At 42.9% G+C, this 16,009-nt stretch overlaps 1 protein-coding gene across 1 annotated transcript; it reads right to left on the bottom strand.

Annotated features, from left to right (window-relative positions):
* Positions 1-3,796: 3,796 nt before the first annotated feature.
* Positions 3,797-15,334, bottom strand: LOC129327966 (vomeronasal type-2 receptor 26-like). The gene is made up of 5 exons (XM_054976714.1): positions 15,249-15,334; positions 13,285-13,573; positions 11,563-11,790; positions 6,128-6,254; positions 3,797-4,695 (listed from the first exon to the last, which is right to left on the bottom strand). Exons 1-5 carry the CDS (start codon positions 15,332-15,334, stop codon positions 3,797-3,799), a joined length of 1,629 nt encoding a protein of 542 aa, XP_054832689.1.
* Between the last annotated feature and the right edge of the window lie 675 nt (positions 15,335-16,009).

The raw sequence follows: 16,009 nt of genomic DNA, 5'->3' as shown, positions 1-16,009 counted from the left end.
GTTTACTTTTCAAGGAATTTGTTAACCTGTATGTTTTCTTTAATTAGTCATAGTTCAATCCTAAGTGGAGTTACACCCTTTGAGGAAATTTGAATGTGTCAGATTTCAGAAGCTAAGCAGGGTCAGTCCTAGGATGGGGGACCACCAAGGAAGACTCTACAGAGGAAGGCAAAGACCTCTACTTCTCTCTTGCCTTGACAGCTCCTTGCTGTGGTCACCATAAGTTAATTGTGTCTTGAGGGCTCATATACACCTATATTATATTATTATTAATATATATTGTATTATTGACACCTAACTGAGAAGGGAGGTAAACACCCTTGAAGATAGAGATAATATTCAACAAAATCTGAACACACTGGAAAACGGGGCAAATTTGAATGATGTGATTTAACATGGACAAGTGCCAGCTTCTATACCTTGATAAAACAATGTAAAGCTGTGTGAACAGGATTTTGGGATATGGGTGGATGGGAAGGTGAATATGAGTAGTTAATGTGATGCAGCAACAAAAAAAGGTGAACACAATCTTGGGGTCTCTCAACAAAGGCATAATATTCAAATCACTCAGGCTGACACTGTCCCACTATAGACCATGTTGGTCAGGCCCCACCTGAAGTATTGAGTGCAGTTCTGGAGGCCTCACTTCAAAAAGGATGTGGACAAAGTGGGACGGGAGTACAGGAAAGCAACCAGAGTGATGAGGGGCCTGGAGATCAAGTCCTACGAGGAAAGACTGAGGGACCCGGGAATGTTCTTTTTGGAGAAGAGGAGGTTGAGGGGAGACATGATTGCTCTCTTAAAGTATTTAAAAGGCTGTCACTTTGAACAGGGAAGGGAAGTGTTCCTGTTGGCAAGAGAGGAAAGGACTCAAAATGGTGGGTTTAAATTACAGGAGGGAAGGTAGTGGCTGGACAACTTCTTCACATTAAAAGTAATTCAACAGTGGAATCGGCTGCCTAGGGGTGTGGTGGCCACCTGCTCTGCTCCTGATCACAGATGGGTGAAGGGAAAATGCGCATCGCCTCCTGCTCCATGCCTTATTATAGATGGGTGAAGGGGGGGTGCCTTGTTCTGGTAGGTTGAAGGGAGTGAGTATTGCCACATTCTCCGCTCCTTATCCCGGCTGGCTGAAGGGAAGAAGGGCATTACCTCCTGGTCTGCGCCTGATCCCAACCAGGTGAAGGTGCAAGGCGGGCATTACCACCTGCTCCTCTCCTAATCCCAACAAGATGATATCTTGGGCAGGCACTGCCACCTGCTCTGCTCCTGATCCCAGCAAGGTGTAGGGAGGTGGGCATTGCCATCTACTCTGCTCCAGATCCCATCTGGGTGAAGGGGGGCAGGGATTTCCATTTGCTCTGCTACTGATACCAACTGGGTTATGGTGGGGTGTGGGCATTGCCACCTGCTCTGCTACTACTGCCAGCTGTGTTACGGTGAGGGGTGGGCATTGCCACCGACTCCGCTCCTAATACCAGATGGGAGAAGGGGATGCAGGTATTGCCACTTGTTCTGCTCTTGATTCTGGCACACTGAAGGGTGACAGGCATTGCTACCTGCTTGGCGCCTGATCCCAGCTGAGTGAAGTGGGGCAGGCATTGCCTTCTGCTCCTCCTGATTTCAGCTGGGTGAAGGGAGTGGGCATTGCCACCTGCTCTGCTCCTGATCCCACCTGGATGAAGGGGGGCGCGCATGGCCCCCTGCTCCGCTCCTAATACCATCCTAATAACTAAAAACAATACATTTTTTTTAAAGCAAGAAAAATATGTTGCAATATGTAACTGTAGTTGAATGGTTAGTGTCAGATTCTTATGGTTTCCCATCTCCAATGTACATGTTCAGTGGTTAGTATGCAATATACGTGGCTTATGGCACATCAACAGCGAGCGAAGGGAAAGAGATTGGCTCAAAATCACGTTATGAGTCTTGCTGTTTTAGTTAGAGAGCGGAATTATCACAAGAGATGTTATGATGGAAGGCTCCCAACCTTGTTGAGTCTGTGAGCATTTTTAGATCACTTACGCTATAGAAAATGGATGTTTTGTTAGGGTAGCCTATATTTCAATATACCCCACAGAGACCCCTTTCCTCCCCTAAATGTGTCCTCCTCAGGCTCCGCCCTCAAACCTCCTGGAATTTCCCAACATGAAGTTGGCAACCCTAGGTCCCCTGGATGTTCCTTAATGGCTCTTCTCACTCTGCCATGAAACTCCCTTGGTGACTCGGGGCCAGTCCCTCTTAGCCTAGCCTGTCTCACAGAACTGTTATGAGGATGTTTTCATTACTATATACACAACGGTTGTCTTCACTGTGTTCTTTATTCCTGCTTCTTGCCCTTTCATTCGCCTCTCCACATGTGTACTTGTGTCAGGTTGTTTTTACGTTACTTTGTATAACTCAGAACTTTCACCAATGGCAGCTTAATGAGATTGTAACATGGATTTTATGCTTCAGGTTTTAAACTTTTATCTCAGGGGGTTGGTAATGGGTCTCTTTAAGCAGGAGGCCTCTGCTTTTCTAGGACTTTATCCCTGTGGTGGGTACATGAATGCAGACAGAAAGTCTCAAACTGAATTAAATGGTTTATTGGAAGGCACTATGTATGAAACAGTAAAACAGCAAAAGGACTCAAATCAAGGGCATGATACAAGAATAAATAGCAAAAATGGGCGGATAGAATAGCAAGAAGGTGCACATAGCTACAGTAAATAATATGGTATATGCATACTACATATGCAGTAAATAAGCAATTCAGGCGGGAACTTGGAGTGTCTTTCTTAATCAGTCCTCAGTAGGGAACACGCTGCGTGGTGGAGAGATAAAACATCGAGCACTATGCCGTATGGATATATCTGAAACGCTTTGCCAGAAGATGAAAGCAAGCATAGTGCATGTCACCCATTCTCAAAACTGCGACAACCCTCCTACCCTACCTTTGCTTGAGAGCCAGCGAATTGTCCCATTCCGTTTGCCACGTCCTGTGCTCCGCTGGTGAGCGCCCTGTGCTGTGCTTTAAAAAATATTTAATGTAGCCTGAGTTGATTATGGCGCCTGTTGTCTGTATTGTTTTTCTGGTTTATATATATATGGTTTTAATTGTATAATATATATGTATTTAGCCATCCAGAGTCCGTTCATGGGAAGGGAAGGGATTTCTATCTATAAATTTGATAGAATAAAAAAATATATATATACATTTAAGTTCCATAGCAAGCCAAACATGTTCCACACCTAGGTATTCAATAATCCAGGAAGTTTTGGATGGCTGGTGAAACTCTCAGGCTCCTGAGGACAAGGAGGAGGGGAGGACATAGGACAGCCCTTTGGAAGCCTCAAGGGACTGCAAGAAAGCATCCTCAAGGCAGGCAGACCCCACAGAGAGGAAGCTGCTTTCCCAGCCGTCCATCTTCCTCGTCTTTCCTACATTGACCATCTGCAGCAACAATACAATAGTGGCACTGCACTCATTAAAGGTGGGTGCAGAGGTATGGACCTGATTCCCCTCCTATATGGTTTACTTTCCAACCCAGGGGCAACAACCCCATGCCCATAACATCTCCCAGTATGCCTTAAGATATGCCAGTCAAAATACTTAAGGAAGAGAGTATGACAGCAGAAGATGCATTTATTATTGAAGATGAATGAGATTTCTCTTGCTGTTAGTGTTTGGTCTGCAGTGATAGGAAACCATGTCATCCAGTGATAGTGTATTGATACAGACCATCCTTCATCATTAATATGGAGATCAAAGAAAAGGAATTGACGCTAAATTTTTTAAACAGTTATGTGCCACTTAATTTTTCCTTACTAGCTGCACTCTGGTATTCAGTTGAGATCTGAATATAATAATGTAGCATTTGGGGAAGAAGATACAAGCCAATAAGCCTCCACTGGAGGCCAAGATGGAGAAGATCTCCACGGCCACCATGTCTTTCCCCTTGGTGCTCAGATAGGTGGGGACAAAGGAGATCCAAACACTGCAGAAGACCAGCATGCTGAAGGTGATCAGCTTGGCTTCATTGAAAGAATCAGGCAATGTCCGGGCTAGGAAGGCCACTATGAAACTGATGGTGGCCAGAAGACCCATATAGCCCAGTACAATGTAGAACATGATATCCGAGCCTTCATTGCACTGTATGATGATATGACCCACTTGGGAGTGCATGTCAAACTCTGGGAAGGGAGGCGAAGTTGCCAACCACAGAGCACAGATGCCGGTTTGAATTAAACAACAGGGAATGATGACTGACATGGCCAGTCTCTTCCCCACCCACTTCCTCATCCTGTTCCCTGGCTTGGTGGCCATGAAGGCAACCACCACGGTGATGGTTTTGGCCAATATGCAAGACACAGCAAGGGAGAAGATGATGCCAAACAGGGTTTGCCGGAGAAGGCAGGTCACCATCCCAGGCTGGCCGATAAATAGGAAGGAGCATGGGAAGCCAAACAGCAGAGAGGAGAGCAGGACACAGGTGATGCTTCGATTGTTGGCTTTGACAATGGGTGTGTTCCAGTGTGTGCCAAAGATCCCCATCACTGTTACTGCAGCCACAAAACATAAAGCAGCGATAGAAGCCAAGCCTGCTCCCATGGGGTCCTCATAGGTCAAGTAGGTTATGGATTTCAGGACGCACTGGTCTTTTTTCTTATTTGGATATTCATCTTCTGGGCATTTCTCACATTGGTCTGCATCTGAAATTTTACAATTGTTATAATCATTTCCAAATGTACACCTGTGTCCATCTTAATAATTTCTAATCCTGCCAGTTAAACGATGCTGCTGGGGAGGGTGGTTAAGAGATATTCTCTTCATTCATTGGGCCATTCACACCCTCACAGAAAAACCTACCTCACAGAGTGGTTGTGATATAATATGGAGTAGCAGAGAACAATGTAAGCTATTACGGCAGATCTTTTGGTATGAGGAAGACCTGCTTCCTTACTATTCAAACTACTGTTAAATATGGCAAGCAGATGGAGCTTCCAGGTCGGCATGCAGAGCCCTCAGTATAAAATAAAACAACCGCCAGAGCTGACATGGCAACAGGATGCATTAATTTGCTTTGAAAATAAAAATAATAGAGAAATATCAATAGAGCAATAGCTCTCATAGAAGTGAATAAGAGGACACGTATAACTATATTTAAGGTACTGAATTTTGCCAAAAGAAATTCCCCTCCCCATAACAAGCCTACTACGGAGATTAGAAAAGGAAGCCTATTTTAATATCAATGAAGAACACCTTGTCAATACTGCACACTAAGTTGTTACAGTAAGTTAGTGTAACAGAATTAGTAAAGCCAACATTGGGAATTGCTGTTGCGATGCTTCTTCAAACTCCCTTGGAGCAGATTGCTTAGACTGCAGGCACTTTGGATGGACCTTGTATGATTTCACATCCTTTTGCGCACATCTCAGTTTTTCTTGCCATCAGTCTCTGACACATATATTTTACCGTTAATTGTGTCTTTCATGTGTGTTGAGACTAGAGGGATTCTATTATTATGTATAGTTGGATCTCTTGTTTGCATAGACTCTCTGAGGATTTGATTTGATTACAACAACGTGATTCATGTGAAAAAGGTAAGTGAAAAAGGTAAGTGAAGAACTCCCTTCTTCACCAATGCAAAGTGCTCTTCTTGACTTTCCTCCACCACAGTTGAGCAGCTGGTCCTTCAAAAGAGCCCAGGAAACATCACCCTTGTCCCTTCCAGAAGCAATCATTTAGAAACAGCTGCCTCCATCACAAGAAGACATTTGGCTTGAAAAATCCAAACATTTTCTGATTAGCAACAGTTCCGATGGCAGCCATTTTGGCCATGACAGTCATTTTATCATGGTACCCACAACATGTCCTCAAAAGCCCAAGAGTTCCCATGGGTTCAACTGTTTTACGGAACACTGTCCTAAGTGGACATAGTGTTCGTGAATTAGAAAATGGGAGGGAAAAGGTGAAAATCTACATCAGATGGAAGCAGGCCACTGAGACTTGGACTATCTATTTTCCAGATCGTAGAGGTTCGTAAATCTCTTGGTATATTCACTGTGGAGGAAAGTCCTTATAACTGGAGTAATTTGAAACATCTAGAGCTTTTCTCCTGCAACTTGATATCCTTCTACTTACCCATCTGGTCTGCAAATTTCCCTTCTGGGCACTGAGCACAATCATAGCAACAAACTTGCTTCCCTTCTTGAACAATCCTGCTGTGTCCAGTGGGGCAGCTCTCAACACATGTGCTGTGTGGGGCTCTCTAAAGAGAAGCACAAAGAAGGGGTGGGAGATGGGACTGCGCTGGTTTTTCTTTACAGCTGTGATTCTTGATTCCAGTCCCTTCACCCAAGAACACATCAGAAATCAGAATCTCCCCACATGCATATATACATAGAAAGATTAAACAGTTGAGAAGAGAAAGAAAAGAAGTGGGACAAGCAGAGGGAACAATGTTATGGTCTTCATATGCATTCCTCAACAAATATCCCTAACTGTGCATCTTTCTCATTACCCGAATAGCCACTCTGTCAGGTTCTGGCAGATAGATCCAAATAGTACTTCACATCAAACACTCCAGGTGTATACGTTAAAGTTGCCTTATTCAGGATCTACAGTTCAGTGTACACATGACTATGAAATCGCCGAAGTGACATGGGTATGTAGGATCAGGTTAGTTATAGGAAAAGTTCCCGCCTTTTAGAATAGGGATGGTTAGAAGGGCTCAGGGAGAGAGGAAGGGGGGAGAGCCTGGGAAAGCAAGAAAAATGAAATCATTTCTAGCTCTCAGGGGTTGCCTGGTATGCAAGGCCATCCTTATGTCTGCTTGAGGAGTGAGAGTGGCCCGCTGTGAGATAAGAAGAACTGCTACAGGTTGAGCTGCAAAAAGCATGGCACAGACTCTCATATTATCAGCACAGAATGCAACATACACTCATCATACTCTCAGAGGATCAGCATTAAATGCAAAACACCGTCATGGTAGATATGCATGCCAGCATATCTGACACACTGTCTGGAATTCAAACCTCCATTTACCATGGCAGTGTGTTCTGAATATTAAAAGCCAAGCCATATTTCCATTCTTCACATCATGAGCTACAAATGTTTTTATTCCTGTTATGAGGAAATAGCAATTTGGAATCTATCCATACTTAAGGACAGATGTTACCCCTATGAGGTAATTGGTTTAGCCCAGCAGGGCAGATTCAGTAGTGTTCCACACAACTTGTGGTCCGAATGTCCCTTAGCCAATCATAATAAGAGACAGATGAGTCCTGCAGACGAAGCAATCTATAACCGTTTATAACCGATGAAGGAACAATGGTTACACAGAGAATAAAAGGCCTCCTCGTGTCCAACACTCATCAAAACTATAATAGCAGTACAAAGCAATTAATACCTTTTGGTTGATTATATTTGTTATTCTATTGGCTCAGAAAATACGGTGGCCCCCATTGGCTCAAGTGGGTGACCACCTCTCATGATACAAGTGTCTAAGGGTATTCTTATTGGAAAAAACAACATAGGTCAACAGCACAATTACAATATTACCCGATTGCCATTGCTTATCTTATCTTTCCTAGGTCTATCTCAGGAAGGAATATCTCCCTTCCTTCCCCACACATCTCTTTCATAGGTTTTTCATTCACGTCCATTCCTTTGGGCAATGTAACATTTAGCAAATCTAGTGAAGGTGCCCTGCTGTCGTTTTTGGCAACCTTGTGGGTTTCAAGCGGGGAATATTTCTCTGGGTTCTGTGGGAGGGGAGCGCTCTACCTTCCCAAGGAATGTGCTTAAAGTTACATTCAGCACCCATTCCTCTGCTTTGTGGTTTTCTCTCAGCCTTGAAAGGTTCTGCTAATCTAATTAGCTTTCAGCTAGCTTTCATTGCAACATTTTGCATAAGCAGTTTTACAAAGGGGTTTCTGTATCAAATCATGAACAGGTGTCAAGTCATAAGCAGGTGTTTGGCAAGCACAATCTACCTGGTAGCAAGCTTCACAGTATATAATCTCACTTCTCACAGTGATTTACATGTATAAATTACGTACATTCTGCTTTGGTCTTTTGTTTCAAAACTCATTTTCTTGCAAGTTGCATTACAGATACTATATTAGCTCCTGAGAATAGTAAAAGTGCGTAACAGTAGTAGAAGTTACATAAAGGTACATAAAATCTCTTTCATTGAATCTACTTCCCACAGAAGCTAGAGCCAGGCAGCTGAGGAAAATGTTGGCTGCTGCAGAGCTGAATAATAATTTATATGCTCTTAGCACCTTGAATAAGGTAATCAGATGTTGTATGTGAACAATATGACTTAGAGTGATGTTTGTGTATTGTGTTTGGATGGTGTTATTGGGATTATGTTATTTTTTCAGGGCTGTAATTCTCCAAGAAGAGGACAGAAGCCTGGGCTACAGTTGCTTCGAATCGGAAGGACAGTGAAAAAGAACTCTCTCACTTGTCAGATTCCACTAACTTGAACTGTTTACCTTTTCAAAGACATTGTTGGTTTAAAGTTTCCATATGGTTGCACTTATGAGTTTAGTTAAAGAAAAAATTGTTGTATTGTATTAATTGCTAAAAGGCTTTTAAAAGATTTTTTCCTTAATTTAAATTTGTGCGCAGGTTTGATTCCTAAACCCTGTAGAACCCATAGAAGGAGAAGTTACACAGACACTAAATGTGAGCAAGAAAGATAGCTCATCGGGTAGGAAGTCATTGCATAACCTGCTCCTTATTGTGCTGGTTTTTCATTTCTAGAGAATTTTCAAACAGGGGGACCTTTGAAATTGTGACTTTCTCTCTGTAGTGGTACAGTGCAATCTCTCCTGCCTGATTCCAATCTCTTTTTGATGGCTTGTACAGTCCAGTACAAAAAAACCCGGAATAATGTAGTTGTTGTGGATTTTCCGGGCTGTATAGTCATGGTCCTGGCATTGTAGTTCCTGGTGTTTCGCCAGCAGCTGTGGCTGGCATCTTCAGAGGTGTAGCACCAAAAGACAGAGATCTCTCAGTGTCACAGTGTGGAAAAGATGTTGGCGGGTCATTTATATCTACTCAGGAAGGTGGGGTTGGGCTGCGTCATCCTGTAAGAGTTTCCCAGGGTGCAGAATGCTAATGGAGGGAGGCTTCACTGTATCCTGAGGAGGTTCTTTTGCATATGGATTGGTGCTTGATATGCTAATCTTCTCTGCAGGGCTATTGTCAGGTATAGAGTGTTTTGTTAGCCTGGTGTTTTTCAGGACTGGAAACCATCCTCTATTCATTCTTAAAGCCTCTTCTTTCCTGTTGAAATTGTGCTTATGCTTATGAATTTCAATGAATAATTTGGTCTTTGGATTCTTGGACACAATGGACCTACAATAGAATTTTGCAAATGCAAATTTTTCAAGAATAACAGAAATATACGTTATTAATAGAGGTATGCATCTAGAAAATTTCTGTTGTGGTTTTGGATCGGGGGTTCAAGAGGGGCACTCCCCCACCAAGATTGCAAGTTTGGGGGGTAGGATTGTGCTGGGGTTTAATTCAATTCTCTGTGTAATTTTTCAGGCTCAACACTTTGGGGGATTTTTTCAATGGGGAGCCAATTATTTGCAGCTTGGGGCAGCTGTTTTTAAAGATAACTCCACCAAACTCACAGAGGACACAGTCATCCCTATAATCCAACAACCTCCTAAATTTCAATCACTTATAGTGAAGGGATTCCCTTTCCAAACCCCCAAAGTAGCTGGGTTTCTGCAGAAATGCATTTCTCTCCATTGACTCCTATAATTGGGAAGCAAAGCAATGGCAAACCAGGCCAGTAGTGCCAGCAATTAAAAAAAAATCTTGCAATGTCGATTGTATATTTTTTTCTCTTTTAGTGACTATTTGAGTGCCAATTAACTTATTAATGGAAACACTGCTTCTGCCATCCTTCTTTTTTGAGGTCAGTTTGACAGTTCCCTTTAACACCTCTGTGCTGATTTCCCTGATTGAAAAGCATAAATGTGACTGGTTGCCCAGGAAATCATCACAAAAAACCAAGGTGCTTTCCATGTTACAACCCTAGGACTTATGGTGATTGGCTGAGAAAGCTCTGTGTTCAGTGATCCAATTGGATGTTGTTAATGCAACTATGTAGCCCAGGGAAAAAAATAAGAAAAAAGCTACAATAACAGAGATGCACCTGCATAGCATCCAAAAATAAAACACAATGTGGATTTTTCAGAGAAAAAGTTCTTCTGTGATTACCAAGCAGCCTAGATCAGCATTACCTTTGCAGTGAATCAAAAGTCATACCCCAAAACAATTATTTTAATGTATTGTCGAAGGCTTTCACGGCCGGAGAACGATGGTTGTTGTGGGTTTTCCGGGCTGTATTGCCGTGGTCTTGGCATTGTAGTTCCTGACGTTTCACCAGCAGCTGTGGCTGGCATCTTCAGAGGTGTAGCACCAAAAGACAGAGATCTCTCAGTGTCACAGTGTGGAAAAGATGTAGGTTCTCCAATCACCATCCCCGACAGAAAAGAGGCATAATGAAAACCTTAGTGGATCGTGCAAGACGGATATGTGAGCCGCACTTTCTCAATGAGGAAATGAATCATCTAAACCACGCACTTCAGGCAAATGGCTACTCCAGAAATGAAATCCGAAGAGCAATCAAACCCAGGATGAATCAAACAACCAAAGAAAAACAGTCTCCCACAGGAAAAGTGTTTTTGCCATATATCAAAGGAATTACTGATCAGATGGGAAAGCTTATGAAAAAGCATAACCTTCAAGCAGTATTCAGACCCACCCGAAAAATACAACAGATGCTACGATCAGCAAAAGACAGTAGAGACCCCCTAACCTCTGCAGGAGTATACCGTATACCCTGCAGCTGTGGACAAGTTTACATCGGGACCACAAAGCGTAGCATCCAGACAAGAATAAAAGAACATGAAAGACACTGCAGACTTGGACAACCGGAAAAATCAGCAGTGGCTGAACATAGCCTAACTCAAACAGGGCACAGTATCTTATTCCAGGACACCAAAATACTGGACAACACTTCCAACTACTTTGTCAGACTGCACAGGGAAGCCATTGAAATTCACAAGCATAAGCAAAACTTCAACAGGAAAGAAGAAACCTTAAGAATGAACCGAGCATGGTTGCCAGTTCTGAAAAAAAACACCAGGCTAACAAAACACTCTACACCCGACAATAGCCCTGCAGAGAAGATTAGCACATCAAGTACCAATCCATATGCAAAAGAACCTCCTCAGGATACAGTGAAGCCTCCCGCCATTAGCATTCCGCACCCTGGGAAACTCTTACAGGATGACTCAGCTCAACCCCACCCCTCCTGAGTAGATACATATAACCTACATCTTTTCGACACTGTGACACTGAGAGATCTCTGTCTTTTGGTGCTACACCTCTGAAGATGCCAGCCACAGCTGCTGGCGAAATGTCAGGAACTACAATGCCAAGACCACGGCAATACAGCCCGGAAAACCCACAACAACCAATTATTTTAATGTTTCTTCTTCTTTTAAAAAAGTGTCATGCATTTTAAAAACTATTATCCATACCTGCTGAAATTTGGGATTCCATATCAGCAATTTTCTGTTAATGGAGAACTCTTCACCTACAGTTGCCTTAGAAGCCACATGACCAACCTGGATTTTTTGGAAAGACTGATTTGGAAATGTGACCAAGTTCAGAATATCGTAGCCAGCTGCCAAGTTCCCATTTTCATAAAAAAAGATTTCATCTCCAGCGGAATTGTTAAAGTGAACATTTCTCAAAAATGAATAAAGCTAGGTTGGGGGGAGAAAAAGTTTAGGTATTTAAAAAAGGTAGAGGGGAAATAAATGAATATAACTTTCTGAAGTTTGTTGACATGGAACCAATTGATCTGCAATATTATCTGCAATTGTGTTAATATTATCCAATATGCATTAGCCTGCTTCTTTTTATTTGATCAAAATTCTAAACTTAAAAAGTAAAGATTTCTTGCACAGTTAAGCAGTTTATAATGGATGAACCCTGAGAAAAGAATAGGTACTGACCTGCCATGGCTGAGCTTTGAGAAGACCCCCTTCCTCCATCGCTCTCTGCTGAGTTCTGGATGAATACATGGCATGGAGAGCATGTGCCAAAGCATAGACAGCATTGTAGATGCCATAGCTCTGACCGGACATTCCCATTTCAAACACAGTTCCAGGAAGGCTCTTGAGTTTCTCCTCTCCAGTACAGTTTTTGTTTTGGGGCCCATAAAGGTTATAGACTGGTAGTGAACAGAGAAATACGCTCACCCAAAACTGCTGGATGAAATAAATCTTTGATTGGTATGGATTTATAGTCTCAATGAAGTCCTGAAATCCTGGCACCTTATTCGTGTGCACTGCAAAGGACAATGTGCCATTGAGGGATTTGGGTGTGAATTTTCTTCCAGAGGAAACAGATGTGACATCCCATTGAGCTGCTGTTATCCAAACTCTCTCTACTGGAAGTCCATAATTAATTTCATAATATTCCAGAGTTGTTCGTAAACCTTCCATAGATTGATCATTCCCATAGACAAGCATGACATTGAGTTTGCTAAACCATATTTTTAAACCTATCCTCCCCAAGATTTTACCAACAGATATATTTTCCATGTAACTTCTCATTGTGGGAATAATTTCTTTCCAAGCAATACAAATATTACTCTGGAAAAACCTTGGTATCAAGTTTTGAAGGAACATTTCTCCACCATCATCATCTGATGTGAGGAGGCCAATCCAGTTCCATCCAAAATGCTTAAGGAGATGAACAATCCCAACATTTTGAGGTGTTTCATTTGGAACCATCCGGAATAAATAAGGGAACTGAATTTTATCATTCATTGTGGGGTCAAACACACCATAACTAACCTAAGACGAAAGATCATGGCTTTATGAGAGCTGACAAAACTTTATTTTTTAAATTTATATTATTTTTAAGTAATACAAATAAGCCCATTGGTTGTGTTTCCTTATCTAAGAAATGTTATACTTTGCAGTGATCCTTAATATCTAATAGTTCTAATCATGTTGTCAAGGCAGGGCTGAATAACCCCATTTGTTCATAACTCCTTCAGGGTAGGGCAAAATATGGCATTGGATAACATGGATCTAGGGAAAGATATTGGCCAGCATTAGTGAGTTGACCTCAGGATCCTGAAAAGTGGACTCAACAGAGCCTTCTAACCTTAGAGATTGGTGAGAGAGACAGACAGAGATGATTCTGTTGCCATGTCTCTGTATCTGCATGTCTACGAGTGCACATACCTGTGGAATCTTGTATGTAGTTAAAAGGTTGGCCATTTGGATGGAGTTTTGGGAGGTGAATCCACCAATAATGGCCATTACTTTCTTCTTCCAGTCACAGTTGTAATTGACATGAGTCAGGTGTTCTCCAAAGAGGACTTTCAGAATGGTTTGAGAGCTTCGTAGTGAGTTGAAAGCATTGTCATAGATCTTTGATCCCAGTGTAGTATTGGGTAAGAGTTTGGAGTTCTTGATTTCATTCAAAGCAAAAACAAAAGCTAGGACATGCTGATATTGTTTAGGCATCACCCTGCAATGAGAATTTTGTGTAGCATCATAAGAGACATTTGTGGTTTCTTTAATAAGAAACTAGTTATGTCAATAGCACTGACAGGATATTGTTCAAATGTTGCTTGAGCTGCCATGCTTTTTCACCCCTGAAGAAAGAGAATTTTAACTGGTGCTTCTCTCTCTACCTCAGGAATTCAATCAATGAATGCAGTTTTAGGGAGGCCGCCATATTGGTCTCTAATGGAAGAGGAGGATTCAAGTCCAATGGCACCTTAGAGACCAGCAAGATTTTCAGAATGTAAGCTTTCGAGAGTCAGAGCTCCTTTCTTCAGAAATTGAATGAAAAATGTATCTACAGATTATTTGCCTTTTAGAAGTTGAGCTACTACCTTATTCTGAATAACATCTCTTCCTGAGTCTCAGTACTCCAAATATGAGGACTGGTTAACCATAGGAACGTGGACAGATCAAGATAAACAAGAAATATATTGGTAGCCATTGCAGGAGAAGTATTAGCTATGATTGTCTTCAAACAAGGTTGGTGTCTAACACCGGAGAACAAAGTGGGAGCTTTGTATGGTGACCTCAGGGGGAGAGAAAAGGACCAGAGAATTGCTCCTAGGTCAGGCATATGAAGGATTCTGCTTCCCTGGCCAAAGGAAGGGACAAGCCTCATAGCAGCAACTCTGCCAAATGGTGGCTGATTGTCAGGAGATGTTTTTGAAAGAATCTCTAAGGGTTCTTCCCCCTTTTTTCTGCACACAGAATTCTGGCACCAGGATTTAGCAGAAGCACTCTTCTCCACACACTGACTAGACAATACTGAAACCCTGAAAATTCAAGGAAGTGGCATCTTGCACTTTACTCATATTTGTGATGTGCTGAGAAACTTCAGTTTCTCCACTGGGTGATTGTCATGCTCATGGCTGGGACCCGGCCGACCAGGCGCACGGTTCCCCCCTTAAAGCTCCAACCACCCCAAGCCGTGGAGGCTGAGTGAAGGCTTGTACAGGGGGTCCCACTCGGCAGTCTGTCCTCACAGGGGATAGCTGTGAAAAATACCAGCGATCCTGACAGACCCCAATTCCCCACCAATGGGGATGTGCCACTTTCCCCAACTCTACCCTGCCAGTGGCCAATCTATTTACACCTCCGCCATAACCAATCACCATGACTCCTGCTCACAGTGCAAGGCAGGCAAAAAACACCCCTCCCTGTCAGTCAATTGGGAAAAGTGGAAAAAATTCCTACCCGGCCCTGTCAACCAGCAACTGTCTAAACCTGCACTGCTACAGAGTGGGTGCGTGGACTGAGCATGAGGAGCTGACTGAAGGCCCGAGGGGGGAGCTGCCTTATAAGGCACTCAGCTTCACAGCCAGTTAGAAGCCCAGGTGTCTGGGAAGAAAGTGTTGCTGCTTTCCCCCTCCAGGGCGGCAAACCCAGCCTCCAGCCCCAGCAGCCTTTGCCTGCTGGCTGGCCAAACAATTCAGCAATAATTCAGGAGAATTCTAGAAAATACCTGTTTTGAAATGCTTCCAACAAGCTTGGGCATTCTGCTTTTGTTTAACACGTTACGCTGAAGTTAGTAAAATAGAATTCTGCTGAATTATTGTTGGTTCACACATATAACTACTATCTATAATAACTGATCCATCTGTCAGTGTGTCCATATGTTTGTGGCAGACAAAACTCACCAAAAAATGAAGTCAAGGGTTTCAAAACCATCATCTGGCTTCAGGATGACTGTGGGTGTTGCTGTGCCAAACACAAAGGGAATCATAATATTCTGGACTGGCAATTCCCAACTCCCTCACCCTGCATTTTTAGTTGAAGCCGTGGTTTACTGTGGCAGGCATAATTCATCCAAAAATAAAGGGAAGAGCTTTAAAACGGGCCCCTTACTTCAGAATGTGGATGGGAGTTGCAGTGGTGAAATGTTGCAGCCCCACAAAGATATTTGCAATGGAAGCAGAAGTTGACTTCTGCAACTATAGCCAGGAGCCACAAAATTGGCTACTGGCATCCGGATGGTCATGGGAATTCTAATGCCAGATGAGAAGGGAATCAAAATATCACAGCTCAAATGTTATTGCCAGAACCTGCCCCCCAGTGGAAGCAAAAGTTGTCCATGGCAGGCATAACTCTCAGGCTTCATCTCCAGGATGGTGACAGGAGCTGCAGTTCCAAAAATAAAGGGAATCGGGACATCCTCCTGACCCAGATGATCTCTGATACCTCCAATGCTCTGTGCAACAGAAGTAACATTGTCTTTAGCGCGCATATCTCAAATAAAGCCAGGGGTTACAAAATTTGCCACCAACCTCAGCGTGTGGTTGCAGTTCCAAAAATGAAGGGTGCCAGAACATCTCTGTGCAGGTTATTGCAATAAGGCCCCTGCCTCGCAGTTTCCTATTGAAGTTAAGGCACTCCATTTGTGACAGTCTTAACACATCAG

Source organism: Eublepharis macularius, chromosome 4 (assembly GCF_028583425.1).
Source record: "Eublepharis macularius isolate TG4126 chromosome 4, MPM_Emac_v1.0, whole genome shotgun sequence".
Classification (NCBI taxonomy): domain Eukaryota; kingdom Metazoa; phylum Chordata; class Lepidosauria; order Squamata; family Eublepharidae; genus Eublepharis; species Eublepharis macularius.
Note: the sequence above shows the minus strand (reverse complement) of the source record. Positions and strands in the feature narration are given on the sequence as shown.

Coding starts and splice junctions, on each gene's coding strand:
- LOC129327966 (XM_054976714.1), bottom strand. CDS start 15,334: ATGATTCCCTTTGTGTTTGGCACAGCAACACCCACAGTCATCCTGAAG. Junction 6,255..11,562: donor GGAATCCCAAATTTCAGCAG/GTATGGATAATA, acceptor GCTTCTCTTTAG/AGAGCCCCACACAGCACATG. Junction 4,696..6,127: donor GAAATTTGCAGACCAGATGG/GTAAGTAGAAGG, acceptor GTAAAATTTCAG/ATGCAGACCAATGTGAGAAA.